The sequence below is a fragment of the Lucilia cuprina genome, chromosome 3, assembly GCF_022045245.1.
Source record: "Lucilia cuprina isolate Lc7/37 chromosome 3, ASM2204524v1, whole genome shotgun sequence".
Lineage (NCBI taxonomy): Eukaryota > Metazoa > Arthropoda > Insecta > Diptera > Calliphoridae > Lucilia > Lucilia cuprina.
This window is the reverse complement of record NC_060951.1, coordinates 8898667-8913811: the sequence shown is the minus strand read 5'-3', so window position 1 is coordinate 8913811 and position 15145 is coordinate 8898667. Positions and strand designations below refer to the sequence as shown.

At 26.6% G+C, this 15145-nt stretch overlaps 1 protein-coding gene across 3 annotated transcripts in view; it reads right to left on the bottom strand.

The window, feature by feature from the left end:
- The window catches only part of LOC111686119 (ras GTPase-activating protein raskol), a 63199-nt gene extending 48054 nt beyond the window's left edge, over positions 1-15145 (bottom strand). For 2 of the 3 annotated variants that reach the window (XM_023448422.2, XM_023448423.2), the window contains exon 1: positions 11971-15145. In XM_023448422.2, the coding sequence (XP_023304190.2) occupies positions 11971-14404 (2434 nt within the window). In that variant the 5' untranslated portion in view covers positions 14405-15145. The remainder of the gene's footprint in view (positions 1-11970) is intronic. The other variant, XM_023448424.2, reaches the window with a different exon arrangement.

Sequence of the window (15145 nt, the reverse complement as noted above, 5' to 3'; positions counted from 1 at the left end):
TTCATTTGGGTTTGCATTAGCAAACTAGTATGATGCCCCTGCATAAAACAAACACTAAGAACAAGAAGAATAAGTCATTGTTCATTTAAATGTGTTTGTTGTTGTTGTTGTTGTCTGACTCATTGGATTAATAAAATAATGGGGTCATCAAAAAGAAGAAAAACGATGACCAACCAATTTAACAAACAATTCAAGAAATAAAAGAATAATAAATTAATAGTAATTGAATAAAAGAGGGGACACAACAACAAATTTATTAAAAAGGTTTTGAATTCTTGTTATAAAGTATTGCATTATGAGAACTTTTAAAATGTTAAATAAAGTTTTTGAAAGAAAACCTGTTTTTTAAATATTTTTTGTATAAAATAAGCAGGTACATGTTTTCCCTCTTAACATTTCAATAAAACTAGTTTCAAACACCCTCTACTTAAAACTATAATTCTGAAATGTTTTTTTTTTTTTTTTTTCAAAATTTCTGTAATTTAAAGTTCCGCTTAGTTAAACAACTTCCTTTTCAAATTGAATTGAAGTAGAAAAACACATTTTAATAGTTTAAAACATAAAACAACCCCAAATTTTAAAACTTCCGTTTATCTGTCAAAAGCGATTACTTTGACATAAACAAATTAACTAAATAATAAAAAAAACTTAAACTTATTCTATAAACTATAGAATATTCCTTAAAAAAGCATAATTCTTAGAATTTTTGCTGAAATTCCTGTTAAAAAACTTTTTTTTGTATCACTTCTCATTTAAAACCTGTTCGTTTCAATTATTGGAAGAAAAAAAAACACGTCCATCTCTGACTCATGTTTAAATGTTTATGGTTTCATTTAAATTTTAATCCCTATTTTTTTTCTTGTTGTTTTATTTATGTCTTTTTTTTCTGAAACTGGTTGCTGTTTTATAAGCTTGTTTAAGATTAAAATCTTTAAAATATTAGAAATTGATTTTTTTTCTTCAAATCTTGAAAAGTTTATGTTAAATATTTTGCCTGTTTTTGCCATTTGCTTTTGGTTTTTTATTAATTATTTATGTTTTTTTTTGTTTATAAATAAACTTGAACTATAATTCAAGCTTTTTTTATTGATTTATGTTTAAATTTATTTATTCAAAAATTTTGCATAATTATTTTTTTGTTTCATTTCACACAATATCAAGAAAAAGCTACTGTTTTAAGGGGGATTGATTTTGTTAATAAAATTTAAGAAAAAAAAGAAAACAGGTGAAATTTTAAGGAAATAGAGAAACTTTAATAAATTAGCTAAATGACAGCTGAATTAACGAAAGTTTTTGCAAAAATATTTTTTTGCAAAAAACTTATGATTTCTTAATTAAAACATAATAATACTAATGAATGTTTTTCATTTGTCAGCTGTTGTTTGTCAAAACAAAAAGAAAACATAAAATACTGCTTGACATTCTCTAATATTTTGAAGCTGTCCCTTAACATTACGGATTGAATTCTACTTTCTGCAGTTTCATTCGCATACGCAACTTCAACGTTACGGCTAAACTAACGACTTACACAGGATCAGCTGATTCATCACGTAACGCAACGTAGAGTTAGACTCCATCTATGTATCTATCTATCTATCTATCTATCTATCTATCTATCTATCTATCTATCTATCTATCTATCTATCTATCTATCTATCTATCTATCTATCTATCTATCTATCTATCTATCTATCTATCTATCTATCTATCTATCTATCTATCTATCTATCTATCTATCTATCTATCTATCTATCTATCTATCTATCTATCTATCTATCTACTTATCTGTATATATAACCTAACCTATCAGCTAGCTAACGTTAACGTTACGTACCAACTAACTTTCTACAAAGATTTTAATCACACAAATACAAAAAACAGCTGATTCCTTATGAAACACAATTAACTTGTCCTTACTAATGAAAATTTTATTTAAAAATTGTTGTTTTTTTTAATTTCTTAATGATTAAAAGCTTTAAAGTTGCAACTTTCAACTGAATTTACAATAAATCCTTTTAATTTTTCTTTGCCAAATATAATAAATCTTTTTAATCTTTGAGTTTTTTTGACATTTCAACGTTTTTTTTTGTCTTTCTTTTAAAAGAAACAAAGAAATTTTTATTATAAAACAATGCTTACTTTTTAGTCATTAGTCTTTTTTTAATGATTTCAAATGAAAACAGGATTTTTGGCATTTTTAAGAAATCTTACAAATTGCTTAGTAATCATAAAGTCAGAAAATAAATGAATCATCGATTGACACATCTCTTAGTGCAGAGTTGCAGTTTGGGATAGCAGAGAAAGTAATTTTATATTGGATCAAAAGCAAACTTGAAGTAATTTCAACAACGATCTGGCAGCTCTTAATAAAGAGTTTCAGTTCGGTGAAGGACAAGGGAGTTTGTAACGCGTTTTATTAATATTTAAAAAGGAAATCGTGTTGGGGAAATTTGTCAGGACTTTGCAACGTATTAACACAACACATGTAAAGTATTGATACCGTTCAACTTGGAATCTGACAGCTCTTATTATAGAGTTTAATATCTCGTTCACATGATGCAATTATTTGATGTAGCCAAGGCTTTACAAACTAAATGATATGATTGGCTATACAAAATTTTAAACTTAGCTGTGAACTACACCATCTGTACGTAATTCAGTTTGAATTGTGTTCGAATTACGAATGAATAAATGTCATCTCTAATTGTTATCGGATATTTGTCATAGTCAGCTGTTTGTGTTGATTGGCTAGAGACAAATGGCAATGAACTGTCAAAACGATTTACGAATTATGTTTCGGAGAAACGGGTTAATGGGCCATTGAGATTCAGAGACCGATTTAAGTAATTCAACTGTCCGTGTGAATTTGACATAAGTTCAGGAATGAATTAGCAAGTTTGTTACACCTTTTTCTACACTTTGAAATCTGGCAACTTTGAAACTGAGTTTTGTTTTTACTTTGACCCGATTCACAATAGGAAACTTTTTTGGGAAACTTTTGATTTTTCTGTGTGAGAGAAAGAGAAGGAAATATCAACCATCTCTTTCTCTCACACACACAAAATCGTAAGTTTCTCAACAAAAGTTTCCCAGTGTGAAGCAGGTCTTTGTATTCTAAGCTTTGGTAAGACCTGGTTCACACTGGGAAACTTTTGATGAGAAACTTTTGATTTTGTGTGTGAGAGTAAGAGATTGTTGATATTTCTTTCTCTTTCTTTCACATACAAAAATCAAAAGTTTCCTAGTGTGAACCAGGTCTAACACTAGAAGTTTGTTTATTTTAATGCAGTTTTGTTATATGTACTAAAAATGAAATGTCAACTTCAAGCAGAGTTAAACGACTTTACACGATCAACACAAGTAATATAATGTGTCAAAATTTTGTGTGGAAGTGTACAGATAGAATCGTCTAAAAGCAATATATAATGAAACCATCGAACATTGAGTGAAAATACGAATGGGAAATCATTTTTTGAAATGATTAAAAAAAACAGCAAGTCGCATTAGATCAGGGATGTATTTTTATGTAAACACATACAAAATAAGTAAAACAGCTGTTTCCATCTTACTTTGTTAGTGTTTTACAACCAATCGTAAGACTTTTAGACTCTTTTTTGTTATACGAATGAAATTTCATTTTACTTTTTCATTAGACTTAGACGTATGTATGTAAAGTGTGATCGTGTGAAGTGAACTTTAGTGACAACAAACACAGGGTTGCTATGAAGACCTTTAAAAGTAGGAAAAAAGTAGTGAATGAAAGCAAAAGAGTTAAATAGCAGTAGGTAATACTGTAGCGTGTGCTTTTTCCCTTTAAAAACGAAAAGTTTGAGATTGAAAACTAAAAGATTTTAAATTAAAGGGCGGCATTAAAAAAAAAACATTATTTTAACAAATAATATCAGTTTTATTGGTTTTGTAATAAACATTTTTTTCTAGATTATTGTTTTGTTGAAAAGAAAAACATATTGCACAAAAAACAAAAAGCCGCTTAATTATCAGTTTTTTGTTTTTGTTTCTTTCCCTAGCATTTTTTTAACAAATAAGCGTTTTTTTCACACTGACCTACAATTTTACAAACTTAAGCACTTTAAACAATATACACATGCAACTAAAATTAATGAAATAAATGAAAAAAAAATATGATGATGATAACAAAAAAAATATACAAAAATTAATTTATAAAACAGTAAAATAACAAAAAAAGTTTTAAAATATTAAAAAAAAAATATTTGATAAAAAACTTTGTTTAGGGAAAAAAGAGGGGATTATTTTATTACCCAATAATAACACAACTAATTATTTCATAATTTATATAAAAAAATTCTTTAAAATTATTAAAAAATTTTGCAAAATTAAACAGTTTTTTTTGTTAATAAATATTAAGCAAATACTTGATAAATTTGCGTTTTAAAAATTCAACATTTTTTTTGGTTTATTAATGATTCATATTTCTTAGAAAGTTGTTAATTTAAAAATTTATATTATTTTTAGTTTTTTTTTTATCTAACATTTAAAATGTTAAAATTTATTATAAACAAAATATGCAAATGTAAACAAAATTTAAAATATTGCAAAAAGCTATAAAATACTTAAGTTAAAGGCACAAGTTTAAGCAAAATATTTTAAAGCTTTTGCTAAAAAAAATATATTTTTAACTAATGTAAATAAAAACATATGGCAAAATAACAGCTGTCTAAACAAATATTTAATTTAGAAATGTTTATTAGAATAATAAAATTTTGACAGCAAATGTTAAAGCAACTAAAAGTTAATAAAATAAAAAAATGTTCTAACTTCCTTTAAAACAACATAAAATCAATAGTTTTACTTCAATTTCCAAAAACTATATATCATTTTATTGGTTAACTATTTAGCTTTCAGGTCCTTTAAACTAAACCAAATTCTGAGCTATATACAATTTTTAATAAATTTTTAAAAATTAAAAATTTTTGCACTTTGGATTTCTTGTAAAATGTTCTAACTTCACTAAAATCGATATAAAATCATTATTAATGTTCTGATTTTAAGAAATTATACATCATTTGATGGTCCACCTATTTAGCTTTCAGGTCCTTTAAACTAAACCAAATTCTCAGTTATATACGATTTTTTAGGAATTTTTAAAAATTAAAAATTTTTGCACTTTGGATTTCTTGTAAAATGTTCTAACTTCACTAAAATCGATATTAAATCATTATTAATGTTGCGATTTTAAGAAATTATATATCATTTGATTTGCCACCTATTTAGCTTTCAAGTCCTTTAAACTAAACCAAATTCTGAGTTTCGTACGATTTTTAATGAATTTTTAAAAATTAAACATTTACTAAATTTTCCATTCCGGTAATATTTTCTAACTTTATTTGAATTGATATAAAATCAACATTTATATACCGATTTTAAGAAACTACACATCATTTTATTGGCCACATATTAAGCTTTCAGATTCATTAATGTAATCTAAATTTTGAGTCATTTACGATTTTTAATAAATTTTTGAAATTTAAACATTTTCTAAATTTTCCATTTCTGTAATATGTTTTAACTTCACTAAAATGAATATAAAATCAACATTTATATTCCGATTTTAAGAAACTCTATATCATTTTATTCGCCACCTATTTAGTTTTCAGGCAATTCAATCTAAACCAATATCGGAGTAATATACGATTTTTAATAAATTTTTGATAATTAAACATTTTTCAAATTTACATTTCCCTTAAAATGTTCTAACTTCACTTAAATCGACATAAAATCATTATTAATTTTCCGATTTGAAGAAACTATATATCATTCTAATTGCCACCTATTTAGCTTTTTGATCCTTTAAACTAATCCAAATTCTGAGTCATATACGATTTTTTATGAATTTTTAAAAATTAAACATTTTTCAAATTTGTCATTCCCTTAAAAATGTTCTAACTTTATTAAAATCGACAAAAAATCAACATTTCTATACCGATTTGAAGAAACTATATATCATTTTATTGACCACCTATTAGGCTTTCAGATTCATTAATCCAATCCAAATTCTGAGTCATATACGATTTTTAATGAATTTTTAAAAATTAAACATTTTTCAAATTTGTCTTAACCCTAAAATTTTCTAACTTTACTAAAAACGACATAAAATTAAAATATATATCCCAATTTTATAAAAACTATATATCATTTGATTTGTCAGCTACATAGCTTTCAACTCCCTTAATCTAATTCAATTCGAAATCATTTTCAATTTTTTATGATTTTTTTAAAATTAAAACATTTTTTCTCTTTGCATTTATAGCAAAATGAGTTATCTCACATAATTGTGAATAACATCAATATTTATTGCATGATTTTGATGAATTAAATTTTATTGTAATTGTATTAAATCGATGTTTAAAAACCTTTCAATAGAATGACACTTTGGTTCATTTTCGATTTTTGAAGAATTTTTGAAAATTCAAAACTTGTAAGTTTGCTTTTCTAGCTAAATGTAATTAAATTAAATTGAGTGTAATGTCATTATTAATCACCCAATTTTAAGAAAATATATGTCATTTTATTGACATTAGATTTAGGTTTAAGGTCTTTGGTAAAGATTTACATTTTGGTTCATTTTCGATTTTTTATGATTTTTTTAAAAATTTAAAAATTTTTAACTTTTATTTTTTGGCAAAATGGGTTATCTTTACTTAATTGTTAATTAAAATAACATTCATTAAACGATTTCAATGAATTGTATATCATTTTATTTGCTACATTATAAGCTTTCATATTCTTAAATAAAACTTAACATTTTAGAAATTTTTTGATTTTTAAAGAATTTGTAAAATTTGAAAATTTTTCAATTTCTTCATTCTAATAAAATGACCTAACTTGAGATAATTGTTAATAAAATCCACATTAGTTAATGGATTTCAACAATTTATATATCGTTTTATTTGCAACATTGTAAGCTTTCATATTCTTGATAAAACGTTAACATTTTATATACTTTTCGATATTTAAAGAATTTTTAAAATTTAAAAATTTTTCAATTTCTTCTTTCTGATAAAACGACCTAACTTCAGATAATTGTTAATAAAATCAGCATTTGTTAATGGATTTTAATAAATTATATATCATTTCATTTGCTACATTATAAGCTTTCATATTGCTATAGATAAGTTAACATTTTGTAAATTTTTTGATTTTTAAAGAATTTTTTTAAATTTTCAAACATTTTTAATATGACTTTTCTAACAAAATGACCTAACTTGAGATATTTGTTAATAAAATCAACATTTGTTAATGGATTTCAATGAATTATATATCATTTTATTTGCAACATTATAAGCTTTCATATTTCTATAGATAAGTTAACATTTTGTAAATTTTTCGATTTTTAAAGAATTTTTTAAATTTTCAAACATTTTCAATATGACTTTTCTAACAAAACGACCTAACTTGAGATAACTGTTAATAAAATCAGAATTTGTTAATGGATTTTAATAAATTATATATCATTTGATTTGCTACATTATAAGCTTTCATATTCTTGATAAAAAGTTAACATTTTGTATACTTTTCGATTTTTAAAAAATTTTTAAATTTTAAAAATTTTCAATATGTCTTTTCTAACAAAACGAACTAACTTTATATAATTGTTGATAAAATAAACATTTCGTAATGGATTTTAATGAATTATATAGCATTTGATTTGCAACATTATAAGCTTTCATATTTTTTCAAAAAAGTTTACATTTTGTATACTTTTTGATTTTTAACGAATTTTTGAAAATGGAAAATTTTTTTCAATTTAACTTTAAATTTTTTTCAAACTTTCTTAATAGATATTTCTAGGACTAAAAAGCAAATCAAGAAATAATTAGGACTTGACTGAAAGCTAATTTATTTAAGAATTTACTGTTATTTATTTTAAACAAATCGGTTGTATAGTTCTTGAGTTATGCTTTAATATGTAGAGCAACCTCAAACATTGTTTTTACACTCTTATAAACTTAAATTGGGTTTATAAAAGTTTTATAACTTAAATAGTTTAATTTTAGGAACATTAGAAAATTGTTTCCGAATAAAGTTTTTTACATATTATTAAACTTTTTTTGGAAGTTAATAATTTTTCATAAATTATTTTCCATGATTTGTTAAAAACTTAAGTTAAGCCCCTTAAAAACTCAATTTTATATAATGGAACCAGGTTAAGGTATTTTACAATAAATTGTAATGTAATGTTAAACAAAAATGTAAACACTTATAAAACACTAAACAATTGTAAACTACATATGTATGCAGTTGAAAATTTCAAAAAAAATTGGTCACGAATTATTATTGTTTGAAAGAAACAACTTGTAATGAAAAACGGGGAGGGTAAAGAGTTTTTGAAAATTACTTTAAAAAAAGCTAAATTTTAAATAACAACATAAAAGTAGGTCTGTAAATATAATAGACATAACCTCCATGTTAAATTTACCAACAAAACTTTTAAATGAATGGCAACAAAAAAAGCTTAAAGTTATTACGTTTTTAATAAATATTTAATAATGATTTGTTTATGTTTTTTATATTCGATTTTTAATTACAAACGTATTTCGTTATATTTCAAACGCTACGTATGTATATGTAGTTGTTTTAAAATATTACTGCTTATCTAATCATTTTATAAAATTGTTTGCAAATAATGAATAAGAATTAATAAGAATTTTCATAAACAAATAAAGAAAAAAAAAACGTAACAAATCGTTAGATAAATTCTTGAAAAAAGTAGTATTTTTTAAGAATTTTTAAACAATTTCGTATATATTAACTAAATCACCTAAAATAATTAATAATTACGTTTTTTAGCTCAAATAGCAACATTTTTTAAAAAAAAAGTAGTATTTTACTACTATTTTAAAAAAAGTAAAAATTTATAGATTTTTTTAATTTAAAAGTAATTGTTACCAAAAATAGCAAAAAACCCAAAAATTTATTTTTTAAAAAAGTAGTATTTTTCACTACTATTTACAAAAATTTCTTAATTTTTCAAGATTTCTTTAACAATATTTCATTTTAATATTTAAATTGTCTAAAATAACACGTTTCATAACATTTTTCCCTAAATATTACACATTTTAAAAAAGTAGTATTTTACTACTATTTTTAAAAGGTAAAAAATATTTAGATTTTTTCATTTAACATCAATTGTTACTAAAAATAGCAAAAAACCCAAAAATTTCCTTTTAAAAAAAAGTAGTATTTTTCACTACTATTTACAAAAATTTCTTAGTTTTTTACAATTTCTTTAAAAATATTTCATTTTAATATTTAAATTGTTTAAAATAACACGTTTCATAACATTTTTCCCAAATATTACACATTTAAAAAAAGTAGTATTTTACTACTATTTTTAAGAAGTAAAAATATTTAGATTTTTTCATTTAACATCAATTGTTACTAAAAATAAAAAAAATTTATTTTTTAAAAAAAGTAGTATTTTTCGCTACTATTTAAAAAAATTTCTTAGTTTTTTACAATTTCTTTAAAAAATTTCATTTTGATATTTAAATTGTCTAAAATAACACATTTTTCCCAAATATTACAGTTTTTTTAAAAAAGTAGTATTTTATTACTATTTTTAAAAAGTAAAAATTTATAGTTTTTTATTTTTTAAAGTGAATTGTCACGAAAAACGCATCAAACCCAAAAATTTCTTAGTCGAGTCTATAGTCTAGTCTACAGTCTAGTCTATAGTCTAGTCTATAGTCTAGTCTATAGTCTAGTCTATAGTCTAGTCTATAGTCTAGTCTATAGTCTAGTCTATAGTCTAGTCTATAGTCTAGTCTATAGTCTAGTATATAGTCTAGTCTATAGTCTAGTCTATAGTCTAGTCTACAGTCTAGTCTATAGTCTAGTCTATAGTCTAGTCTCAGTCTAGTCTATGGTCTAGTCTACAGTCTAGTCTATAGTCTAGTCTGCAGTCTAGTCTGTAGTCTAGTCTACAGTCTAGTCTACAGTCTAGTCTATAGTCTAGTCTATAGTCGACCCTAGTCTAGTGTATAGTCCAGTCTATAGTCTAGTCTATAGTCTAGTGTATACTCTAGTCTAGTCTATTGTCTAGTGTATACTCTAGTCTATAGTCTATTCTATAGTCTAGTCTATAGTCTAGTCTATAGTCTAGTCTATGGTCTAGTCTATAGCCTAGTCTATAGTCCAGTCTATAGTCCAGTTTATAGTCTATTCTATAGTCTAGTCTATAGTCTAGTCTTAAGTCTAGTCTATAGTTTATTATTTAGTCTATTCTATAGTTTAGTCTAAAGTTTAGTCTATAGTCTAGTCTATAGGCTAGTCTATAGTCTAGTCTATAGTCTAGTCTATAGTCTAGTCTATAGTCTAGTCTATAATCTAGTCTATAGTGTAGTCTATAGCCTAGTCTATAGTATAGTCTATAGTTTATTATTTAGTCTAGTCTATAGTTTATTATTTATCTATTCTATAGTTTAGTCTTTTGTTTAGTCTAAAGTCTAGTCTATAGTCTAGTCTATAGGCTATTCTATAGTCTAGTTTATAGTCTATTCTATAGTCTACTCCACAGTCTAGTCTATAATTTAGTCTATAGTCCAGCCTAGAGTCTAGTCTATAGTCCTGTCTATAGTCTAGTCTTTAGTCTAGTCTATAGTTTATACTAAAGACTAGTTAGTATAGGCTATTTTCTAGTTTATAGTCTAGGCTTCAGTGTATACTATAGTCTAGTCTATAGTCTATTCTATTGTTTACTCTATAGTCTATTCTATAGTGTAAGCTATTGTCTAGTTTATATTATTAATCTCGTCTATTAAGTCTACTAAACAAATTTTCCAATAAACTAAACTTATATATAGTTTATTCTACAAAAACATTAATTTATAACTCAAAAAAGTACCCTTTTTGTTTTCGATTATCCATTTTTAAATTTCAGTTTTCCATGCCTGTAGTAAGACATCATTCTTGTGCATACACCTTTATTTGTGGTTTTGTTTTGTTATTATTTTACAGTATTACCACTAACTCTCTTCCTCTCTTTTCCCCCTTATTACAATACTTTACTCATTGAACTGTTCTAGTCTACCTTTATAAAAATGATTAACAATTTTTTCTTTAACATTAACAAGTAAAAAAAAGAAAAACATAAAACGTAAAACAAAACAAAGAACAAGCAACGTGCAGTGTTGTATACAGAGTAGAAAATAAGAAAAGGTAAATAACGTAAACTAAAACAGCAACAACAACAACAAAAGTTGTTTTTATTCTTCTTAAAATGATGTTGTTTTTGCTGTAGCTATAGTTTTTGGTAATCAATCATTGGAGAAGGTTAAATGTGTTGTTGGTTTTAAACTGATAATAAAACAAAAACAAAAAAAACGTACAGAAAACTCAAAATTAAATAGAGAAATATTAAAGTAAAAAGAAAATAAGATAAAAAAAATTCCCAAAAAATAAAAGATTCCATACATGTAACTTAAACTCTTAAGAAATATGGCTGATGTTTATGATATATACATTTTTTGACAAACAAATTATTATCTGTAGTTTTTTAAAGAGATCTACTTTAATCTTTTATTAAGAAGAAAATAAATGTCTTTTTTTCTAAATAGAAGATAAATAATTTTATTTAAAATTTCTTTAGAAAGTTTATCGGAATGTTTACAAATATTTCAAACGGCGTGCGAAAGAGCGAGAGAGTAAATGTCATTATAGTTATTGACAAATTGTTAAGATATAAATATGACAAAACAAAGATCAAATGACAGTTAATGACAGTTAATGACAAATGTGACAATTTTGAATGAAATGCAATGAAAACAAAACAATTTAAAGAAGAAATTTTAGAAAATAATTTAAAACTAAACATAAATGGCGATAATGATGTGTCAAAAACCAGGTGTTATGACACGATATCTAGACATCCTCAATTCTTTAGTTTAAGCTCACTTTTATATTATACATTTAGAACATTTCGAAACTTACCCGAATGATGTCCAGCATCATCATCGTCATCATCATCACCATGTAAATGATTATGATGTTCCTGTGACTGTTCCTTATCCGAGGGACTACTACAGCTACTATCAATATTACGTATAGTACCCTCTCCCATCGATGAGGCATTCGAATTATCCTGTATCAATGTCTCCGTAGCCGAACAATTCTCCTCATTTGTCGTGCACGACGAAACAACATCGGATATTTTAAAACGTTCACGTATAAGTTCGGAACATTTTTCTGCACGAAAATATGAATCCAATTCATCGAGTGCCAATGGACAGACATCGTATTGTAAATAGAAATCTTTACCCCAACTACCGGTACAAAAAGTAGAACCCGTAGAGGAGTTAGTGCCAGCATTCGAGCCATGCATTTGCTGCTGATGTTGAGAGGCAATGGATTTTAAAAGCGAGTTACTGCGCGATAACTTAGTCGAATGGGCACGACGTATAAAGGAAAGAGATTTTTTGGCAGGTGAGGTTATTTGATGAGGATGTGGTGGATAGTTTTTGGTATTATTGGCAGCCGGTGGTGAGGTTAGTGAATTATCGGAATTAGAGGACATGGAATTTGTTAATTTTGGAGTAGATTTCAAGAGAAACAGATTCTTGGGTGGAAATGCTGTGGTTATAATTGTATTAGTTTTGGCATTTTTTGTGCTATCACGATTCAAATGACACGCTTGACTGCCACCAAATTTACGATTTAAAGAGGCCGACGTTTCTAGAGGAGATTTTTTCGATTTTATACTATTAGACGTACCCGTTGTGGTAGAGGTTGAAGCGGCGTGATCTAATGCTTCACCTTGTTTTAAAGCAACTGAGGGTGATAAATTTTGCGGTAATGTTTTCGCTTTAATACGCAAAACACAGGGAGTAGATGTAACCATATTGTTAGACATCGTCTTAGTGGGTGTAGTGGTAGATGCCATAGTGTTAGTGGTTTGTTTAGTATGAGTATTTGAAGTGGAAGCTTTTATTTTGGCGACATTGATTAGATTTTGCTCAGAGCTTTGTAGATGTTTAGACGCCTTAGCTAACGTAGACGTTTGAGAAGACGAAGAGGAGGAGGGTGAGGCAGAGTTGTTGGTGTTTGTGGGTACTGATAAGATATTGGTACGCGAGCGTGATTTCATCATTTTAATGGGTGTCGATGTATTGGTCTGCATGCGACTTATCTCTGAATCATCGTCATCATCATCATCATCGTATTCCGTATTGCAATTTTGTATTGGTGTTGTTGGTGTCGCTGTTGTTGTTGACTTAAGAGTCGCTGTACTGTTGTCTCTCATTTTAATGGGGGTTTGTTTTGTATTGGTTTTACTATTACGTTGTGTATGAATTGATGACGTTGTTGTATTGGGGGTTACCACTATATCATTTTCGTCATTAAATTGTGTTCTTGGCGCTGGGGAAGGCCATTTGTTTTGTGTGTTCGAGGAGGAACTTTTATATGAGCTAGAGGATTTGCGTGCTTCGGTTGTGTTTAATTGTTCGGATATTGTGGATCCCAAAGAGCTTCGGGGAGAGTTTGAGTCATCGAGGCCATTTAAAACTATACCATAGCGTTTAGTTCTGGCTGTAGATTGCGATTGAGCTCTTTGTTTGGCTATGGGAGTGGAATGATTGTTGCTGTTGTTGGTCTGCAGTAGGGATTTATTACTTGTTGAACTTAATCTATTGGTGGTTGAGGTCTTGGCCGAACTTAAAGACGTTTTGCTAGATCTCTTGTTACTGTTAAGAGTCGTGTTAGAGGAAGAAGTTTCCTTAACCGGGGTAGTGCTTATAGTGGACTTGGGAGTCTTATTTTTATGCATGGCTATAATAAACTCTGCTGCATCACTATCATCATCCAAATCGGCCGACATATCATCTGTTACCCCACTCAAACTCCAATTGAAACCACAGGGTGGAGCCATTTTCTTAGAACTCTTAGAACTACCACTTCTATAGCCCGAAGAAGCGGTAGAGGAGTTGGAAGAAGTGGTGCTAAAACCCAAAGTACTATTGGCTCTTTCAAACAGCAGAGTAGTAACCTTAACCGAAGTGGTGGCACTTCTAGGCGAACCCGATATCTGTTTATTACCACTGGTTTTGAAAATGGTTGAAGAGGATTTCTTTAGATTTATATTGCTAGAGTTTTTCAAATCCTTGCTACTAGTAGAATGACCAGCTAAACTGGACAAACTGCCACTGGAGGAGTTTTTATCAACTTCGTCGTTATGCTTGCCAGAGGTTTCGATTTCTTCGTCGTCTTCTATAACCAAGGGCACATAAAAGGTAGATCTACGACGTTGCTGTTTTTCCTCTGAAGATGTTGTTGTATTGGAGCTAATAGTAGTGGGCGTAGAGGGTGTTACAGAAGACAAAGAGGTATTGGAACGATTTAAGGAAGTAGTATCCAAAGACTGCAACATTTTCTTTTATTGATTTTCAGTAGTTTGTTTTTTAGAAAAAATTATATTTATTTTTACAATGCCACATATTTTTTTGGGGGATTTTTTTCTTTAAAACAAATAATAACTTCAACACTTTATTTAGATATATATGGCAACAGTGATTTTGGTTTGGATTTTTTTTGTTAATAACTATTGTAAACTTTACTTGTTTTAAAATAGAAAATTGTATTTTTTTTAAATTTTTGCTTTACAAGTTTTGTTTTTTTATAATTTCTATAATATGGCCACTTTTTGTTTAAATTTAAATTTTTTTTAAATTTTACTTTTTTTAATAAATTAGATTTTTCTTTTCCACTTGTATTGGTTTTTATTTCATATTATTTTCTTAAAATTCTTAAGCATTTTATTACTAGAACTATCATTTAGTTAGCTCTTCTCCACTGCTCTGTGTATCCAAATTGTAAAAAAAAACTGGCTGTACAACTTCTTCCACAAAACCACTAAACTTTGAAATACTTCTTTTTTCATCAAGTTAGCTGCCAAATTGCTTTTTAGAAAACATTTAAATTCTTTTAAAACTTTATTTTGTTTTAGTATTATATGTTAATATATAAAATTTTCTTTAAAATATCTTTTGAATTCTTAATTCAAATATTTATTTAATTTTTCTTATTATATATATTTTATTTTATCACTTCGCACGCTTTATCGTTTTATATCAAAACTTCTCTTAATGAACAACCGCACTCAACTGAAAAC